General features: G+C 57.4%; 1 protein-coding gene across 1 annotated transcript; it reads right to left on the bottom strand.

Annotated features, from left to right (window-relative positions):
• Positions 1–952: 952 nt before the first annotated feature.
• On the bottom strand, positions 953–14393 carry HTR6 (5-hydroxytryptamine receptor 6). Its single transcript, XM_043909023.1, has 3 exons — positions 13630–14393; positions 2277–2435; positions 953–2142 (listed from the first exon to the last, which is right to left on the bottom strand). The coding sequence occupies exons 1-3, from the start codon at positions 14341–14343 to the stop codon at positions 1699–1701; spliced, it is 1317 nt and encodes a 438-aa protein (XP_043764958.1). The 5' UTR covers positions 14344–14393; the 3' UTR covers positions 953–1698.
• Between the last annotated feature and the right edge of the window lie 2387 nt (positions 14394–16780).

Raw genomic sequence — 16780 nt, 5'->3', positions numbered from 1 at the left:
TGTTCACAGAGCCCCTGCTGCTGTTGGTCCAAACGCTCATGTCTCCCGTGGAAGACCGATGCCCCGCGAGAGGAAAGGACGTTGCTGAGGTCCCAGGGCAAGCTCGGGCAGAACACGGGGCGCCCGCACCCGGAGTCTCCTCCCACTTCACCAGCGGCTTCTCCAGCCCGAGTGGCCCTTCAAGCAGGTTCAGTCCACACCGCAGTCACTGCCTCAGCTCGGGCGCCCACCAGGGCCCACCGGGGCAGGCCTGGGGGTAGAGAGGGAGCCTCGACAAGCACCGTGGCCCCTCTACAGTCAGTGGCCTGGCCAGAATGGAGTCTGCTTAGCACTACGGAGGGTGCCAGGCCGCCCGTGGAGGCCCCTGGGGTTGGGGTGGATAGAACTGGGTGGGAAGATGGGAGGGAGGCAGGCGATGGAGGAAGAAAAACCTCAGTGTGAAAAGGAACCTAAAGCAGGTGAACTTTGGGAACCAAGAGCTCCCTGTCAGAAAAAAGAAAAACACAAGTCCTGTGCCAGAGTCCACCTGCCTCCCCCAGGGCACCTGCCTGTACCAGGGATGGTCCTCTACAACTCCGCTGACCCAGTGCCCACGCCCGCTGCCCTCACTGACCCCAGGGCAGGCCAGAAGGCAGCGGGAGAGGGACTGGTTCTGTCCTCATCAGACGGTTCCCTTCTAGGCCCAAGGAAGCCCACGGTAGGGAACCCCCATCCTTGATCTTGAGCAAGAACCCAGCAGCTACCCATGTGCCCCCAGGAGGGGCAGGGCAGCAGTCTAGGGAGGAGCTGGGGGGACAGTCAGATTGTGGGCTGTGGGCCGGGGCTGAAGAAGAGGAGGAAGGTGGGGGTAAAAAAGTGGGAACAAGTGGCCCTTCCTGGCCCTCTGCCAGGGCCAGGGGGTTGGATAACAACAGCAGGGACCACCCACTGACCACCTGCCGAGTGCTGGGCATTCTGTGCCCGGAACGCCCGAGGAGGCAGGCATCATTTCCCCATTTGCATGCGGAATGCCAGGCTCAGAGCGATTAAGTAACTTGTACACGGGCTGGAAAGTGGTGAAGTGGAGGTTCAGACTTTGCCTGCCCGACTCCGAGGCTCAGATGTTTACTATGCAGCGCGTGTATCCTGAGAGCCTAGCTGGTCTGAAAACTGTCTAGCCAGCCATCGTCAGGGTTAAAGACCCCCTGAGCCAGCACATCTCAAACCATAACGTGCACACGATTCACCTGGCGACCGGCAGGTCTGGGGTAGGGCGGGGACATGCACTTCTAACAGGCTCCCGGGACCTGATGCTGATGGTCACGGCCCTCAGGGCACGGGATCTGGCCCAGCGCTGAGCCACCTCTGCAGCAGAGCCATGGCCCCCACACAGTCTGGTAGGATGTGCAAGGGAGATGGTTAACTGCATCCTGAGCGGGACCAAGAGGGCCTCAGCCCACTCCCAGGAGCCCTCCAACCTCGCTCTCCACACACCCACCAGTTACACTCAGCGGTGACGCCTCCTGGAGAAGACTCCTGAAACCGGCGACTAGGCCTCCAGGTTGGAGGCCCACAGTGGGCAGTGGGGTGCTGACTCAGTGCAACCCACTGGAGCTCAGAAGGCTCCCCGGAGGACCTGGAGCCTCCTGGTTTTAGCCAAGAGCTGGTCCAAGGCCTTGGGGGTCCTGGTCCCATCCAGTCCAGCTCTCCAAGCCCGCATCAGTTCGTGGGGGTCCCAGGCGGACGCGGCCGTAGCTCGGGCTCCGTGCGATCGATGCTGAAGAAGTTGACTGCCGTGGTGGCCCTGGCAGGCGGGGGGGCATCCCGGGCGGCCTCGCCAGGCAGCAGCAGCTGGGCCGCGAGCCGCGGGCCAGAGAAGCCCCCAGAGCCCGAGTCGGAGTCCGAGTCTGGCGGCAGGGGCAGGGGCAGCACGTGCTGCAGGCTTAGGCCGGGCCGCGGGCCGCTGTGCGAGGTCCGCACGGAGGGCGAGGCGAGGCCCGGCTGGTGCTCCCGGGGGCCGCGGGGACACGGCAGGAGCCTGCCCAGGGCCCGCTTGAAGTCCCGCATGAAGAGTGGGTAGATGATGGGGTTCATGGTGCTATTGCAGTAGCCCAGCCACGTGAGGACGTCGAAGAGCCCCGGGGAGATGCAGTCGCACACGGCCTGGAGGAGTGGGGGGGGGACATCCTGGAGCCGGGACGCAGAGCACCCCTCCCTCCCTCCCTCCCTGCCCATCTCGGGGGATTCGGGGCCTCCCCAGCAGGGCGGGATCTCACCCACCCCCGCGGTGGCATTACCTGGACTATGTTGGCCACAAAGAAAGGCAGCCAGGTCACAAGGAACATGCCCAGCAGGACGCCCAGGGTCAGGCTGGCCTTCAAGGCCTTCCTGCTATGCTTGCTGGCCAGACGCCTGCCGCCAGCTGACTCCACCCCGGGGCCTGGGGTCCTGGGCACCTGCAGAGAGGAAGGCCAGGTGATCTGGTCTGAGCCTATTCCTGGCCCAGACTGAGCCTTAATCCTAATTCTAGACCGAGCCCTTAATACACTGAGCCTTGACCCTTGAATGGGCTCCAGTTGTAGTCCTAGGCTGAGCTCTGACCCCGACTCCAGGCTGAGCCTTGACCTTGGCTTCAGATTGAGCTCTTCAGCAATAAACTAAGCTCTGCTCATGGCCCTGACCCCTGATACCTACCATAGATTGAGCCCTACATACCCACAGTCCGAAACTGACCCTCCGCCCTGGACCAGACTGAGCCCAACTTTAGCCCCAGACTGCGCCTTGACCTCAGAAATAGACTGAGCCCTTGTCCTGGCCCTGCACCAAGCCCTGAGCCTGACTTAGCATGCACAAGGGGCTCTAGGAAGTGCAGCGAGGCTTCCTAGGGGCCCATGATCGTGGGTGTGGGCGGTGTCACGTGTTGCCCTTTGCAGGGAGCAGGGTCTTCCGAGCTGCCGGGTTTGTGTCTGGGTGCAGCGTTGTCCTGCAGTGACCTTGGGCACCTCAAGAATTAGCTGCAGTCGAACAGTGCTTGACGAACGAGGACAGCTGCTGTCCGAGGCTTGACAGTCTCTGTGCCTGTGAGTTGATTCTCTTCATGTTTTGGAGTGACAGTTTTGCACCACTGTTTTCATGACCCACAAAATAAAGTTTATTTTGAAACATGCGCCCCAAACAAATGTGTGCAATTAAATATCTTCTAAATCACTAGGGATGGGAGTGACCTTGGTATTTTAAACTTGGATTTCATTGTGGACTTAACAGACGTATTTTATTCCCACACATGGACTTCATGAGCAGGAGCTTGGAGAAGAGGAAAAAGGAGAGGCTCCGTGGGGGAAAAGGCATGAGGGGCCCAAATGTGACTTTTATAGGCTGGAGACCAGGAGTCCCAAAACATTAAAAGGCTCTCTGTACCAGGTGACCCACTAGCCCAGCGGTTCTCTTAACTTTTTCAACTTTGTGAGCCCACTGAAATTCGAATGAAATCTACACAACTCACTCTCCAGAAAACAAAAAGCTTGTAAGTGTTTACAAACACACAACACACACACTTATACACACACACAGAAGAAAAACTTTGCCACATAGCCAGAGAATTCAGAGACCACTGTGAAGTCCATCCCTGAAACCTCCAGGAATCCACAAAAGCTGCAGTGTGAAGCCCTCCTCTAAACCATGTGTTGTAATCAACTTGGATTTTCATATATCCGCTTTACACAAAGTAAAACCCACCAAGTTGACAGCTGATGTAAATACTGGGGTGAGCATAATTCACTGGACTATGAAAGGATAAGTGTGCTGCCTGGGAATACACCTGGGCTTTAAAGGCCAGAGACTCCCCCCAACACTTCCTGAACTGTGTGAGAGCCCCGCTTAGCTCTTGAGGCAACCAGAGACTGGTTGGGTACGGGAGGATGAAAGTCAGGAGGAGGCAGGAAGAAAGGAGCCAGGTTCCCAAGCAACCTCCGCAGATGGAAAGGGGGCGGAGGAGGCAAAGCCAAGATGCGTGAGCCCCGGGGCGCATTAGAGCCACCCCCCCCCCCCCCCCCCCCCCCTCCCCCCCTTCCCCCCCCCCCCCCCCCACGGGCAGGAACTCCCCCTCCCAGCCTTGTTCTCAGCCCTCTCCTCAGGCGACCCAGGCTCGGCTCCTGTCCATGGTGCTGAAGCCCCAGCTGCACCCTGTCCTATAGGCTCTGCATTGGCGGTGGGCAGGAGAGGGGAGACAGGTACCCTCTAACTCCCGCCTTTCGATGTATTTGTCCAGGTGAAACCTGGTTAGGCAAATACAAGGCTCACACAGGGGAGCCTAAAAGAGGCCCTTGATTCTTCCCGCCTTCTCGGCGGGGCACAGAGGCGAGAGCTGGGCTTTTAAAACAAGTGATCGGGCTTCAGACCGTGCCTCTACCACTCACTCAGTGATCCTGAGAGAATCAGTTTCCACATTTGTCAAGTGGGAGAAAACGCTCAGCTTACGGAGTTGCCGTGAGGCTGCGGATAACACACATATGCCCTGTGCTGGACATGGAGTTAATGCAAGCACACGGCAGCCCTGATGTTGCTCAGTGGTGTGTGGATGAGGCTGGGGAAGTTTGTAGCACCCTCGGGAGCCTTGTCCTTCCACCAAGAGCTCAGGCTTTCCAAAGCAGCGTGGATCTCAGGACAAATGCTCTGACTCAGTACGCGGCAGCCGGGGAGAAAAGAGGGTCTGCCCTTCTCGCCCCTTCTCATCTTCTCTTCTCCAGCGTGGACTCTCTGTGGCTTCTGTGGCCCCACCTGGTCAGCCTGGAGGGAGAGACACCTGCTTCCCCAAAAGAATCTCCTAAGAGCTGCTCTGACTTTAAATTGCTGCCGTCAATGGGGACAGACACAAGGGGAGGAGGGAGACACCATCTCCCGCGGGCCCCAGCCACACAGTAGCCCCTCACCCCTGGGAGCCTGGTGAGGAGACGAGAGACAGCCATGGTCTTGCCAGGGCTCTTGGGCACTAGGGAACTAAGGCATTCTGGAAGATAAGACAGGGGTCGTCATCAGGGGAGGGCGACCCAGAGGGGTCAACCATGATCTGAGAGTCCCTCTCCAGTCTTCCTGGGAAGAAACCTGCATTTTCCTGCCTCTTCTTCTCCCCCAAAGAATTGACTCAAGAAAACAGGCAAGAGGGAAGAAATTGAGACTCAGAGAGAGTAGGGGACCTTCCCAAGGTCACACTGTGCTCAAACCACAGCACCACAGACCCCACATTGTTACCCCCACTTACTGAGTGCTTATAATGCATCTGCACCGATATGCATTCTGTCACTCGGTCTTTCTGGGAGGAAGGTGTAACCTTCATCTTGCAAATGAGGCTCAGAGAGACAAAACAACTAGCCAGGAGTCACACAGCAGGCAAGAGTTGAGTCAGGGAACTCTTTAACAAGAGTTAAAGTCACCTCCGGCTCCAGACGCTGAGCCTTTTCCACTTTACCACGCTGCTTGCATTCTGGAGGATGACGGCCCCAAGCGAAACCCCACCACCCTCACCGAGAGGCCCTCGTGGAACGGAAGCCAAGGGCCACCACCAGCCCACACGCTGGGGTCTGGGTGATGCCACCCTTCCCGCTTCTCTCTGCCCTAAAGCCACCTCATGATCGCTCGTGGCAGGTCCTGTCGTCTGCACGCCCCCTGTATCAGAACACGTCTGTGGCATCTGCCACCGTCAGAGGGCAGCCATCGGCGGACAGTTTGGCAGCGCCCTTCCAGGAGGGAAGTCTGCTTGCGGGTTCCGATGTCCATAAACTCCTGTCACTGTCTGTTCACTCAGCACAAAGGTGTACACCCCAGCTCCATTCATGACAAAAAAGAACTGGAAACAGCTCACAAGTCCATCAGAGGAGAGTGGTTAAATAATCCCTGGTTTAGAATGCTATAGTGAAAGTCGCTCAGTCGTGTCTGACACTCTGTGACCCCACGGACTGTACACAGTCCGTGGAATTCTCCAGACCAGAACACTGGAGTGGGTAGCCCTTCCCTTCTCCAGGGGATCTTCCCAACCCAGGGATGGAACCCAGGTCTCCCACATTGCAGGCGGACTCTTTACCAGCAGAGCCACCAAGGAAGCCCCAGAATATTATACAGATGTTTAAAAGGATAAATACATTCCCACTATAAGACACTATACAGATGTTTAAAAGAATGAATCAATCACACACAGAAATATCTGCATGACACATGATCAAGTGCTAACAACAAGTTGCAAAACAAGAGAGACAGCATGAAGGGAAAAAAAAAAGAGAGAGAGAGCATGATCACCTCTGCTTAAAAAAGACACAAAGCAAGGCACTAAGTTTCTTTAGGCAAAAAAATCCACAAACATAAACACACAACTTAAACACACAAACATAAACAAATACACAACATAAACACACAAACATAAACAAATACACAAACATAAATACACAACATAAACAAATACACAAACATAAACAAATCCACAAGCACAGAGAAAGAACTGGAAAGACATGGAGAGACAGGAGTGGGAGGTGACTGGATGAGGTCAGTGGGGTCTTTTACTTTACCACTACTGATGAATTTTCATTTTAAGGTGTCCTGACAGATCCCCTCGTGTAATCTCCAATCTGTATGACCATCTAACCACGCGTGTGCTCAGTCACCCTGTTTGTGTCCAGCTCTTTGAGACCCCATGGACTGTAGCCCACCAGGCTCCTCTGTCCATGGGATTTTCCAGGCAAGAATACTGGAGCAGATTGCCATTTCCTACTCCAGGGGATCTTCCTGACCCAGAGTTCCAACCCGCCTCTCTTGCATCTCCTGCATCGGCAAGCGGAATCTTTATCACCGCGCCCCTGGGAAGCCCAGCCGTCTAATCACCGTGTGAGGGTGACGAGACAGGCCTTGGGGCCAGACTGCCCAGTTCAAACCGTGGCTGTTACTAACTGAGCGACCCTGAGCAGGGCCCTTCACCTCTCCGGGCCTCAGCTTACTCGTCTGTAAAACGGCCGTTCTCATGACAGCCACCTCGCAGGACTCTAGTAAGGATTAGAAAAGATAATAGAAAGTTACCTGAACAGTGCCTGGTACATAGTAAGTACTGTGTGAGTTAGTTACTAAGTGATCGTGGTCGGTGTTTATTGTTATTTGTATTCACCTCAGCTCCTTGATAATGGTGATGAGGCTGCTAATGGCAGCCATGGCTATTTTTCCCCCTAGGAAGACTCAAAGGGGTGAACTTCCCAGCACCCTGCATTTTACCATCAAGAAGAAAGGACAGAGTTAATATTTGTCAAACAACAAGAAACTACTATGCACCAGGTATATATATATCACCTCACTGATGCTTCAAACAGCCTCAGATGATAAAGAGCATTACTTCTGGGATAGAGGGAGGTGAGCAACTCACCCAGAGTCATCCAGCTGAAGGGAGAAAGAGGCAGGGTTTGAACCTGGGCCCAGACAGAGGGACAACCCCGCACCCCGTCCCGGCTGCAGCAGGCTGCCTCGTTCTGAGCGGCGGCCCAGCCTGTCACGCTCAGCTCTGCTCCTGCTCACCCCCTCCTCCCGCTCTGAGATATTTCTGGGATCACAGCCTCCTCTCAGGAGGAGGAGGCAGAGATGGAAGGGAAGACGGATCGCTGGGACAGAATGATGCATGGCTGGGTGATGGAGGGTGAAGAAAGCTGGGGGAGGAGGACTAGGAGGAGAAACGGGGGGAGGGAAGGAAGAGGAAGATACGGGGGTGCAGAGGAGGCGGGGAGACTGAGCCGAGGGGGAGAGGGAAGGGGGACGGTGGGGCGGAGAGGAAGGTGGTGGGGAGAGCGTATGATGCAGAGACGCACGAGTCCGGGCAGAGAGAAAGGGTGCAGGACACAGGGACACCCAGCCGGGCTGCCTGCTGCTCCCCAGGAGGCTGAGCGCCCACAGCGGCCCCTCTGGAACCCCTCAAGGCTGAGCACCATCACCACAGGGGCGCCCACCTTTCACACACACACACACGCGTGCGTGCACACACTTGCCCAGGCTGCATCTCACGGGCACCATCACCACCTCTCACGCCCAGCTCTGCACCCCCAGCCCACAGCCCCCGCCTGACCTCTAAGCAGGACTCCTCTCTCACAGCCCCTGGGGCTGGGAGGACCCGGCTGAAACTGCTGAGCCAACCAGTGGCTTTCTAAAAGCTCATTCGCATCAACAGGCAGATAGAGGCAGAGAAAGCCTCCAGCCAGCTCAGCAACCACGTCTGAAACTCCCGAAGAGCCAGGACGTCAGGGACTGGGAGCCAGCCCCCTCCCTCTGCAGGGAAGCGAGAGACTGGATCAAGGAAGCAGCCAAGGGTTCAGTGGGGCCGGGAAGGGGAAGAAGGGGGCCTAACAGCCCCCCCCAAGTTCTGTTCCTTCTCATCAGTTCCGCTGGGTCCAGACAATGAAAACGCCTCCACCCCAGGCCGGATGCGTCACCTCAGATGACGAAAGACGGTCACAACCCAGGAGGCCAGAGTAAGGCGGCCTCCCAGAAGCCAAGTCCCCAAACACAGGCAGTTCTCCAGGCAGTATGGAAACTAGCCGGCAGAAAGCTTGCTTAGCATCTGGGTGGTTTGGGAAGCAAGCTGAGCGACTTTAAGCTAGGTACTTGCTGGATGGTGGAGTCTGACACTTTCTTATTCAAACCAAGAGAAAAGGGATTCCAGAAAGCGGGAGATATTCACACAGACCATGTCAGGCTTGAGAGGCCGAGAGTCATTCTGCCTCAGAGGCAGTGCATGTGTGTGCTAAGTCGCTCAGTTGTGTCCGACTCTTTGTGACCCCATGCACTGTAGCCCGCCAGACGCCTCTGTCCATGGGATTCTCCAGGCAAGAATTCTGGAGCGGGTTTCCATGCCCTCCTCCAGGGGATCTTCCCAACCCAGGGATCTTATGTCTCCTGCACTGGCAAGCAGATTCTTTACCGCTAGCACCACCTGGGAAGCCCAGAGGCTAAAGGACCCGTGAAGATGTTTCTCAGCCTTTGGTTTTGTGACTTCCTTGATTTTGCAAACATACCCACAGGGAGTGATAGATTTTTGATGTTTACTAGAAGAGACACCCTTCTTATAAGCTCCAGAACCCTCATCGTGATAGGGTGTCATGACTACCATCTCTCTTTCCAACTAGAACATAGATTCCAAGAGGGCAGGACCTTCTCAGACCCACTCATGCTTGCACTCGCAGCCTAGGACAGCTCCTGCACAAGAGAGGTCCTCAACGGAGCTCCCTGGCAGTCCCGTGGCTAAGACCCTGTGATCACAATGTAGGGGGCCCAGGTTCCATCCCTGGCCGGGGAATTATACCCCACATGCCACAATGAAGACTGAAGATCCCATATGCTGCAACTAAGGCCCAGGGCTTCCATGGTGGCTGAGCTGGTAAAGAATCCGCCTGCAATGTGGGAGACCTGAGTTCAACCCCTGGGTTGGGAAGATTCCCTGGAGAAGGGAAAGGCTACCCACTCCAGTATTCTGGGCTGGAGAATTCCACGGGCAGTCCATGGGTTTGCAAAGAATCAGACACGACTAAGCGACTTTCGCTTTAAATAAATAAAAAGAAAAGTACTCAGCACAGCACTGAGGAAGTGAATGAATGAATGTACTAAAAAGTGCAGGGTCCATCAGCTATGAGAACTGCTTCTAAAAGGGGAAAAGAAGGGAGAAACCTGAGCTGGGGTTAAATCCTGGGCTCTGTGAAGCACTGTGTCCATTTAGTTCCTTTCATCACTGAGCAATGAACACTCACGACCTCCTTTAGATGCTGAGAACACAGCAGTCAAGACAGGTCCTCACCCTCACAGAACGTACCGTGTAGTAGGAGGAAGCAAACACGCCAACAATAAATGGAAAGCGTGCAACATGTCAGGTGGTGCTATTTTGCTGAGAACAACTTAGGAAATAAGGGCTGGAGGGGATCTGTGCAAGTGTCATCTTGTTACTAACCAAGCGGCTAGTAAGACAGCCAAGCAGAGGCCAGAGGAAAGGGACGGAAGTTAGGGGGAGATCTGTGTGGTGACGTGAGGTTCTCCAGGCAGAGGCAACAGCAGGTGCAAAGGTCCTGAGGCAGGAGTGTCCTTGGTGCTCAAGGAACAACAAGGAGCCCAGTGCGGCTGAAACAGAAAGAGTGAGGGGATGGTGGCGGAAAGGAGACCAGACGAGGGGCAAGGACTCTCACGACAGGGCCTGCACTTCTCTTTTTTTGGCTACACCTCATGTCTTGTGGGATCTTAATTCCCTGACCAGGGATCAAACTCGGGCTCACAGCAGGGAACATGCTGCGTCCTAGCCACTGGCCGCCAGGGAACTCCCAGGGATCACCATGGCTGCAGTGTGAGATCGAAAGGAAGCAAGAATGGGCTCTGGAAGCCGGAGGAAGGTCAGTGCCATAGCCTGGGCATCAGATGAAGGGCTCAGCCATTGGAGGGGGGGCAGTCACCGACACAGGAGAAGCGGTCAGGGCCTACGTGTGTTTTGAACACAGAAAGCACACAGGGTGTGCAGCAAGAGGGAAAGGGAGGCGTCCAGGCTGCCGCCAAGGTTCCTGGCCTGAGCAACGCACATCAAGGAGTCGATACAGGGAAGTCAAGTTAAGGACTACGTCCGGAGCCTGGAAAAAAAAAATCCCCAATTCTGCTGGGGGCGAAGTAAGTGAGTGGTCCAGGCTGGAAGTCATCAGCGTGTATGTGGTACTTCCAGTCACGGGATGAGACGAGCTCACTAAGGAAGTGAACGTGGGAAAAAGCAAGGAGGTCCGAGGAGGACGGAGGCCGGGGAGTGCCTCAGATGGCGGCAGAGCAGGAGGAGACCGAGGGGGAGAGCCAGTGGAGCAGAGCACCCAGGGCGGTGACCAGGGAGCTGGGTTTTAAGGGCACGTCACCGCCGGCTCGGCAGCGCAAGGCTCAGACCCAGGCTCTGCACTTGAACCTCCCAGACCAGACGTGCAACCGTGGGCAAGTCGCCTCCCCTCATCGACCCCCAGCCCTCCAGCTGTCAAACAGCGACGGGGGTTACTGGCCCCTTTGGGCATCCGGGGATTCGCTTAGCTCACTGCCCGGCACATTGTGGGTGCTCAAAGGCTGGACACCTGCCCAGGTGCTAAGGCCACAGTCTCAGGTTCAATCCTGGTGCCAGGGGACTACCCCAGTAGCTCAGGGGTAAAGAATCCGCCTGCCAATGCAGGAGACATGGGTTCGATCCCTGACCCGGGAAGATCCCACACGCCATGGAGCAACTAACCCCGTGAGCCACAAGGAGAGAAAAGCTCACACAGCAACAAAGACCCAGCTCAACCAAAAACAAATAAATAAAATTATTATTTTTTAAACCCAAGTGCCAGCTGGTTAGCTTCACAGAAAGAAAATCTGTGTGTCACAGGCACTGCTGTAACCAAGAATCTAGACCTCTCCACTCCAACCCCACCGAGACCAGCCAGCTCCACCTCCTTAGTCATTAGGGCAGAGTGGGACGGGCAGATGACCTTGGATGGTGAATGAACACCCGACAAAATAACTGAGTCACAGAGTAAGAACAGGGGCCTTTAGAGCGCCCTCCCAGCTCCTCTGGTTCTGTCCAGAGAAAGGCTCATGCTGGTGCTGCTGCATCTTTAACGTCCCTCCAGCGTCTAACAAGGAGAAAGCAGGCCTTGGGCTCAGCGTCTCCAGCCATCCAAGCTGGACTTTGGCAACACTGCTGGGGCTGCTGCAGCTTCATTGAAGTTGTGGTTCTGATCCCCTTCTATTTCTGGCAAGGATACTGATGTTTCCGTTAGTGAAAGAGACAAGAAGTTTTCTTTCTAAATAAATTCATGGAAGTAAAAAGATGAGATGACTCCAAGAAAATGCTAAGTACATATGGCTGCAGAGACTCACAGACTGTGTGAGTCTGGGTGGCAGGATAGCAAGGCAGATGCCACGAGGCAGTTCCCAAAAGCCTGAAGTCTGGGAAATGCTCCTTTACAAGAACTCAGGGAGGGGGTGTGGATAGCCCATGGCAGCCATCCTGAAGCTCGAGAACCAAGTCAGGGTCACAGCCACCTGCAGAGACTGGAGAAGGTTCTCCAGTGAGTATAGATCAGCAGAGAGAGCGGGCTGCAGCCAAGGTCTCCTGTCCACCCAGGACGCCATCATCCTAGCTGATGGGCCTCACTGCAGGGGAGACATGGATGAGCCACTTGGGGGCTGCCAGCCAGGATGTCAGCCTCTCAGCCCCGTCTACCCAGTAAGCACCACCCAAGGGACCTCCCACCCTGAGACACCTCCCACACCTGAGGCCACACCTGGAGGACACTAGAGAGCCCCGCTGGGACCTTCTTGGGGGCCTGTGGTCTAGTTCTCTGGGGCTCAGGCCTGGGCAGTCTGAACGCCCATCCCTGGGCAGCAGGGTGCCAGGACTCAGGTGCTGCAGAACCTGCTCCACTCTAGACGCTGCAGGGCCTGCAGCTAAGAGCACCCACCCCATTCACAAGGAGTCAGGGGACACCTACTAGGTGCAGTGGAGATGGAAACCCACCCAGATAAGCCCAGCCCCTGTGGGAGCTTACACGCCGGTGAGGGAGCAGACAATGAACAAACCAAGAAATTAACTGGGGGTCGAGATGGAGGTAGCAGACGGCGGGGAGGTCTGCAGACAGGTGGTCAGGGTGGGCCTCTGGGAAGGAGTAACCTGTGAACTAAAGAGTCAGGAAAGGACAGCCCCAGAGGAAGAACATTCCAGAGGGCACAGCCAGTGCAAAGACCTGGGCACACAGCCTGGAGCCTTCCAGCAGCGTCAGAAGGACACAGGGCTGGTGCAGAGAAGCAGGAAGTGGGTAAGGGAGGAGGTGCAGCTGGAGAGGCCGGCAGGACCGGGTCCCAGGCCAGATCCTGGCCCGGGTCTCCTCTCCATCTTAAGAGCCATGGGAGCCGCTTAAGGGTTTGGAGCAAAGAAGTGAGGGGATCGCCCTTTCGTTTGTCTTTGTGCAGAAAATGGATAGGAGTGGGTTGGGGGTGGAGGCAGCGGGAGGCAGCGGGAGGCAGCAGGAGACGATCAAAGGCTCCCAGGTAAGGGACTTCCCTGGTGGTCCGGTGGTTAAGAATCCCTCTTCCAATGCAGAGGACACAGGTTCAGTCCCTGGTTGGGGAAAGAAGAGCTCATGTACTGTGGGGCAGCTTCCTGGGCGCCTCATTGAAGACCCAGCACAGGAAGAAAAGAAAAAGGCTCCAAAGTAAGAAGCAATGGTGGCTTGGATCAGGAGATCAGGAAGGTGTCCTTGGAGATGACCCAGGTATAGAGGGGCTTGTGAATGAATCCCCTGAGCACGAGAGAGAAAGTATCCCTAAGTTTCGGGGCCACGATGCCATGATGGTGCCATTGGCCGTGATGGGGAAGATGGGGGAGGAGCAAGCGGAGAGAGTTGGGACCCCCTGAATGCCCTGTTGCACATGTCACCCTTGGGAAACCTGCCCACATCCTGGAGGGTCCTGTGGACGGTTGGGCATTGAGTCTGGAGTTCAGAGGGAAGATGGGCGCTGGGAATGACCACTTGGGAGTGCCAGCAATTGTATACTGAGCCGTGGATGCCCAGTGGGCACCCAACGACTGCTCATTCCTCTCCGTCCCCCACGCCCGGGTCTGCCTGCGAGCCCCCGCCTCCATACCTGCAGCGTCTCCAAGGCCTGGCCGGCAGTGCCAGTGGTGAGGGAGGCCACCTGGACGGCCTGCTTGCGGGCGGCCAGCAAGATCCTGCTGTAGGTGAAGCAGATGGCCCCCGAGGGCAGGAAGAAGGTGAGGCCCGACGCCACGAGGACGAAGGGCAGGCTGGCCAGCAAGCGGCACTGACCCGGCGCGGGTGCCCGCGCGCGGCCCGGCTCGTGCCAGCCCAGCAGCAGGGGCAGGAAGGAGGCGAGCGCGGCCAGGCTCCAGGCGCCAAGGACCAGCGCCAGGGCGCGCGCGGGCGTCATGCGCAGCTTGTAGCGCAGCGGCGAGAGGATGAGCAGGTAGCGGTCCAGGCTGATCAGGCAGAGGTTGAGGATGGAGGCGCTGCAGCACATCACGTCGAAGGCGGCCCAGAGCAGGCAGAGGCGCCGCGCCAGCACCCAGCGGCCGTACAGCACGTTGAGCATGGCGGGCGGCATCACCACCAGCCCCACCATCAGGTCCGACGTGAAGAGCGACACCAGGAAGAAGTTGGAGGTGTTGCGCAGCGCGGGCTGCGCGCAGATGAGCGCGATGAGCAGCGAGTTGGCCGCCGCCGTCAGCGCGATGACCACACACAGCGCGGCGGCCACCCAGCCGCTGCCCCCGGGCGCCCACGGCGGCCCCGATCCCCAGTCCGGGGTGCTGTGGTTGGCGGGGACTTGCTCTGGGACCATGGGGGCGGAGGGCGAGGACGTGAGGCCCCAGAGGGGTCGGGTGGGCGTGGAGGCTGGCTGGTGGGAAGGCGGGGAAGGTAGGGAAGGTGGGAAGGGGCGGGGGGCGGGGGGGGGGGGGGGCTCTGGGTCAGGGTCAGCACCCCGAGGGGGATGGAGAGGGGGCCTGGGGGCGTCCTCGGGTGTGATGTAGAAACACCTGGAGGGAACACCTGGGTAGGAAGTTTGGGAGGGGGCACCTGAGGAGCGGAGTCCTCCAGCAGGAGCGAGAGGCAAGTCAGGAGGACGGGAACGGGGACTCGGGGCGTTTGGCCGGGTGGGCGCAGAGCTCCTGGAAGGGGCGGGCGGTGAGATGGGTCGAGGGCAGGGCCCTGGGGAGGTGAGAGCCCAGGGCCACTGGGCGCTCTCCAGGCCGGGGCAAGCCCCTCTCGGCGAGTGGACACAGAGGTGCCAAGGAGCACCCGAGGTGCTGGGGGTCGCAGGCTGGGGGCCCCACGGGCCAGAGCCAAGCCCCTGGAGGGGAGGGCAGGTCTCGGACCCAGCGCAGAGGCACCCCGGGCTCTGGCGGACGCGGTCCCCGCGGCGAGCTGGAGGATGCCGGCCGGGAGAGAAGGACCCCCTCCCCACCCGGCCGCGGGTCTCCGGCCCCGCTCCCGCCCGGGCTCGGTACCTGGAGCGCTGCTCCGCCGCCGGCGACTGCGGCAGGAGCCGCGGGCCCGGGAGAGGCAGAGGCGGCCGCGGGCCGGGCCGGCGCCCAGGGACCCGGGAGACGCCGCGAGGGCCCGGCGCGCGGAGGCGCGGTGGCTGCTTCCAGGAGCGCGCGGTCCCCGCGCCGCGGAGCCTGCGTCCCGCCCCGCGGTGGGCGGGCAGAGCCGAGCCCTGGCCCCGCAGGCGGGCGGGGTCCCCAGCACCCCTGGGCCTGCGGAGGGATGATCTGAGAGCCCGGCCGTGCCAGGTCGCCTCCCAGCTCTAGCGGCCTCTACCCCCACGCCTGCCCCTCCCCACTCACACTTGGCGCAGGAGGAACTCGGAGAAGGGGGCTGTGGGCCATCTTCATCCAGGACTGCTTCCAATAGGGGGCTGCCCACACGCTACCAGGGCGAGCCGGTTGGGAGACATTGGGTAGATCACTTGACATATATGTTCATATATGTTACACATATGTTGTTGTTGTTGTTTAGTCGCTAAGTCCTCTCCTGACTCTTGCAACCCCATGGACTCTATCCTACGATTTCCTAGGCAAGAATACTGGAGTGGGAGTGGGTTGTCATTTCCTTCTCCAAGGGGTCTTCCCCACCCATGGGTGGAAGCTGCATCTCCTGCATTGATTGGCAAATTCTTTACAGCTGAGTGACCTGGGGAGCCCTATATAACATATAATTTGTCGTGCTTCCTTCAAACCTTTAAATAGATGGCAACCTCCTCCTGGAAGTCCTTCCCAGCAGAAACCATCCTGTCCCCCGACAGCGCCAGGCATACTAAGGATGAAGGATCAAGCTGTGGGCACTCTCACTCTACCAAGGAGTGGGAGCCGGGGACCCCCAGGCCCGGCGGGGTGGAGGCACTGCGGGTAGACAAGCCTGGCACACCTTGTCTAAGGCTGCTGTGTGTATCCTTGCCTCCTCCTCTGCCCCTCGCAACCCGAACTAACAGTCTCTACTGGCCATGTTACAGGTTAACATCATGGAATCAACAAACTTTATAGCGAGCACCTACTAGGTGTCAGACACTGTTCTGTCCAATTGGGACACTACAGAAACCAAAGCAAAGATCCAACTTCATAGAGTTTACTAAGCAAAAAAAAAAAAAAAACATTTAAAGTGGTCATAGGGTGATAACGAGGGTGATAATTGTGTGCGTGGTCAGTCGTGTCCGACTCTTTGTGACCCTAGGGACTGTAGCCCAGTAGGCTCCTCTGTCCATGGGATTCTCCAGGGAAGAATATTGGACTGGGTTGCCATTTCCTCCTCCAGGGGATCTTCTGAACGCAGACTGAACCCACGTCTCCTGCATCTCCCACATTATAAGCTGGATTCTTTACCACTGAGCCACCTGGGAAACACAGAATGATCATCGCTATAGAAAAAAAGGAAATGGGGACGAATGTAAATAAAATCTCAGGTGGCTGGGGTCTTTTTCCTTCCACGGAAACAGGAAAATAGGGCCTCCTGCTATGTTCCAGGGCCTTTATTATTCCAACCCACACAACAATGCTGAGAGGTAACTGTTAAACTGGGCTAGGAGAGGCCAAAGGCCTCTCTCAAGGTCACCAGCCGCAAGAGATCAAGTAGAACTGAAACTCAGCTCTGCCCAACACCCAGAGAAACTTCAAGACCCTGCATACCCTGTCCTGGGTTGCTGTGGGGCACCCAGAGTCCCATCCCTGCCCACAACCGGGTCTATGGAGCAAGGAAAGGCTTGCCTTCCCTCCCAACATCAC

The sequence above is a fragment of the Cervus elaphus genome, chromosome 8 (assembly GCF_910594005.1).
Source record: "Cervus elaphus chromosome 8, mCerEla1.1, whole genome shotgun sequence".
In the NCBI taxonomy this organism is placed as follows: Eukaryota; Metazoa; Chordata; class Mammalia; order Artiodactyla; family Cervidae; genus Cervus; species Cervus elaphus.
The sequence above is the reverse complement of the archived record's forward strand: the minus strand, read 5'-3'. Positions and strand labels throughout refer to the sequence as shown.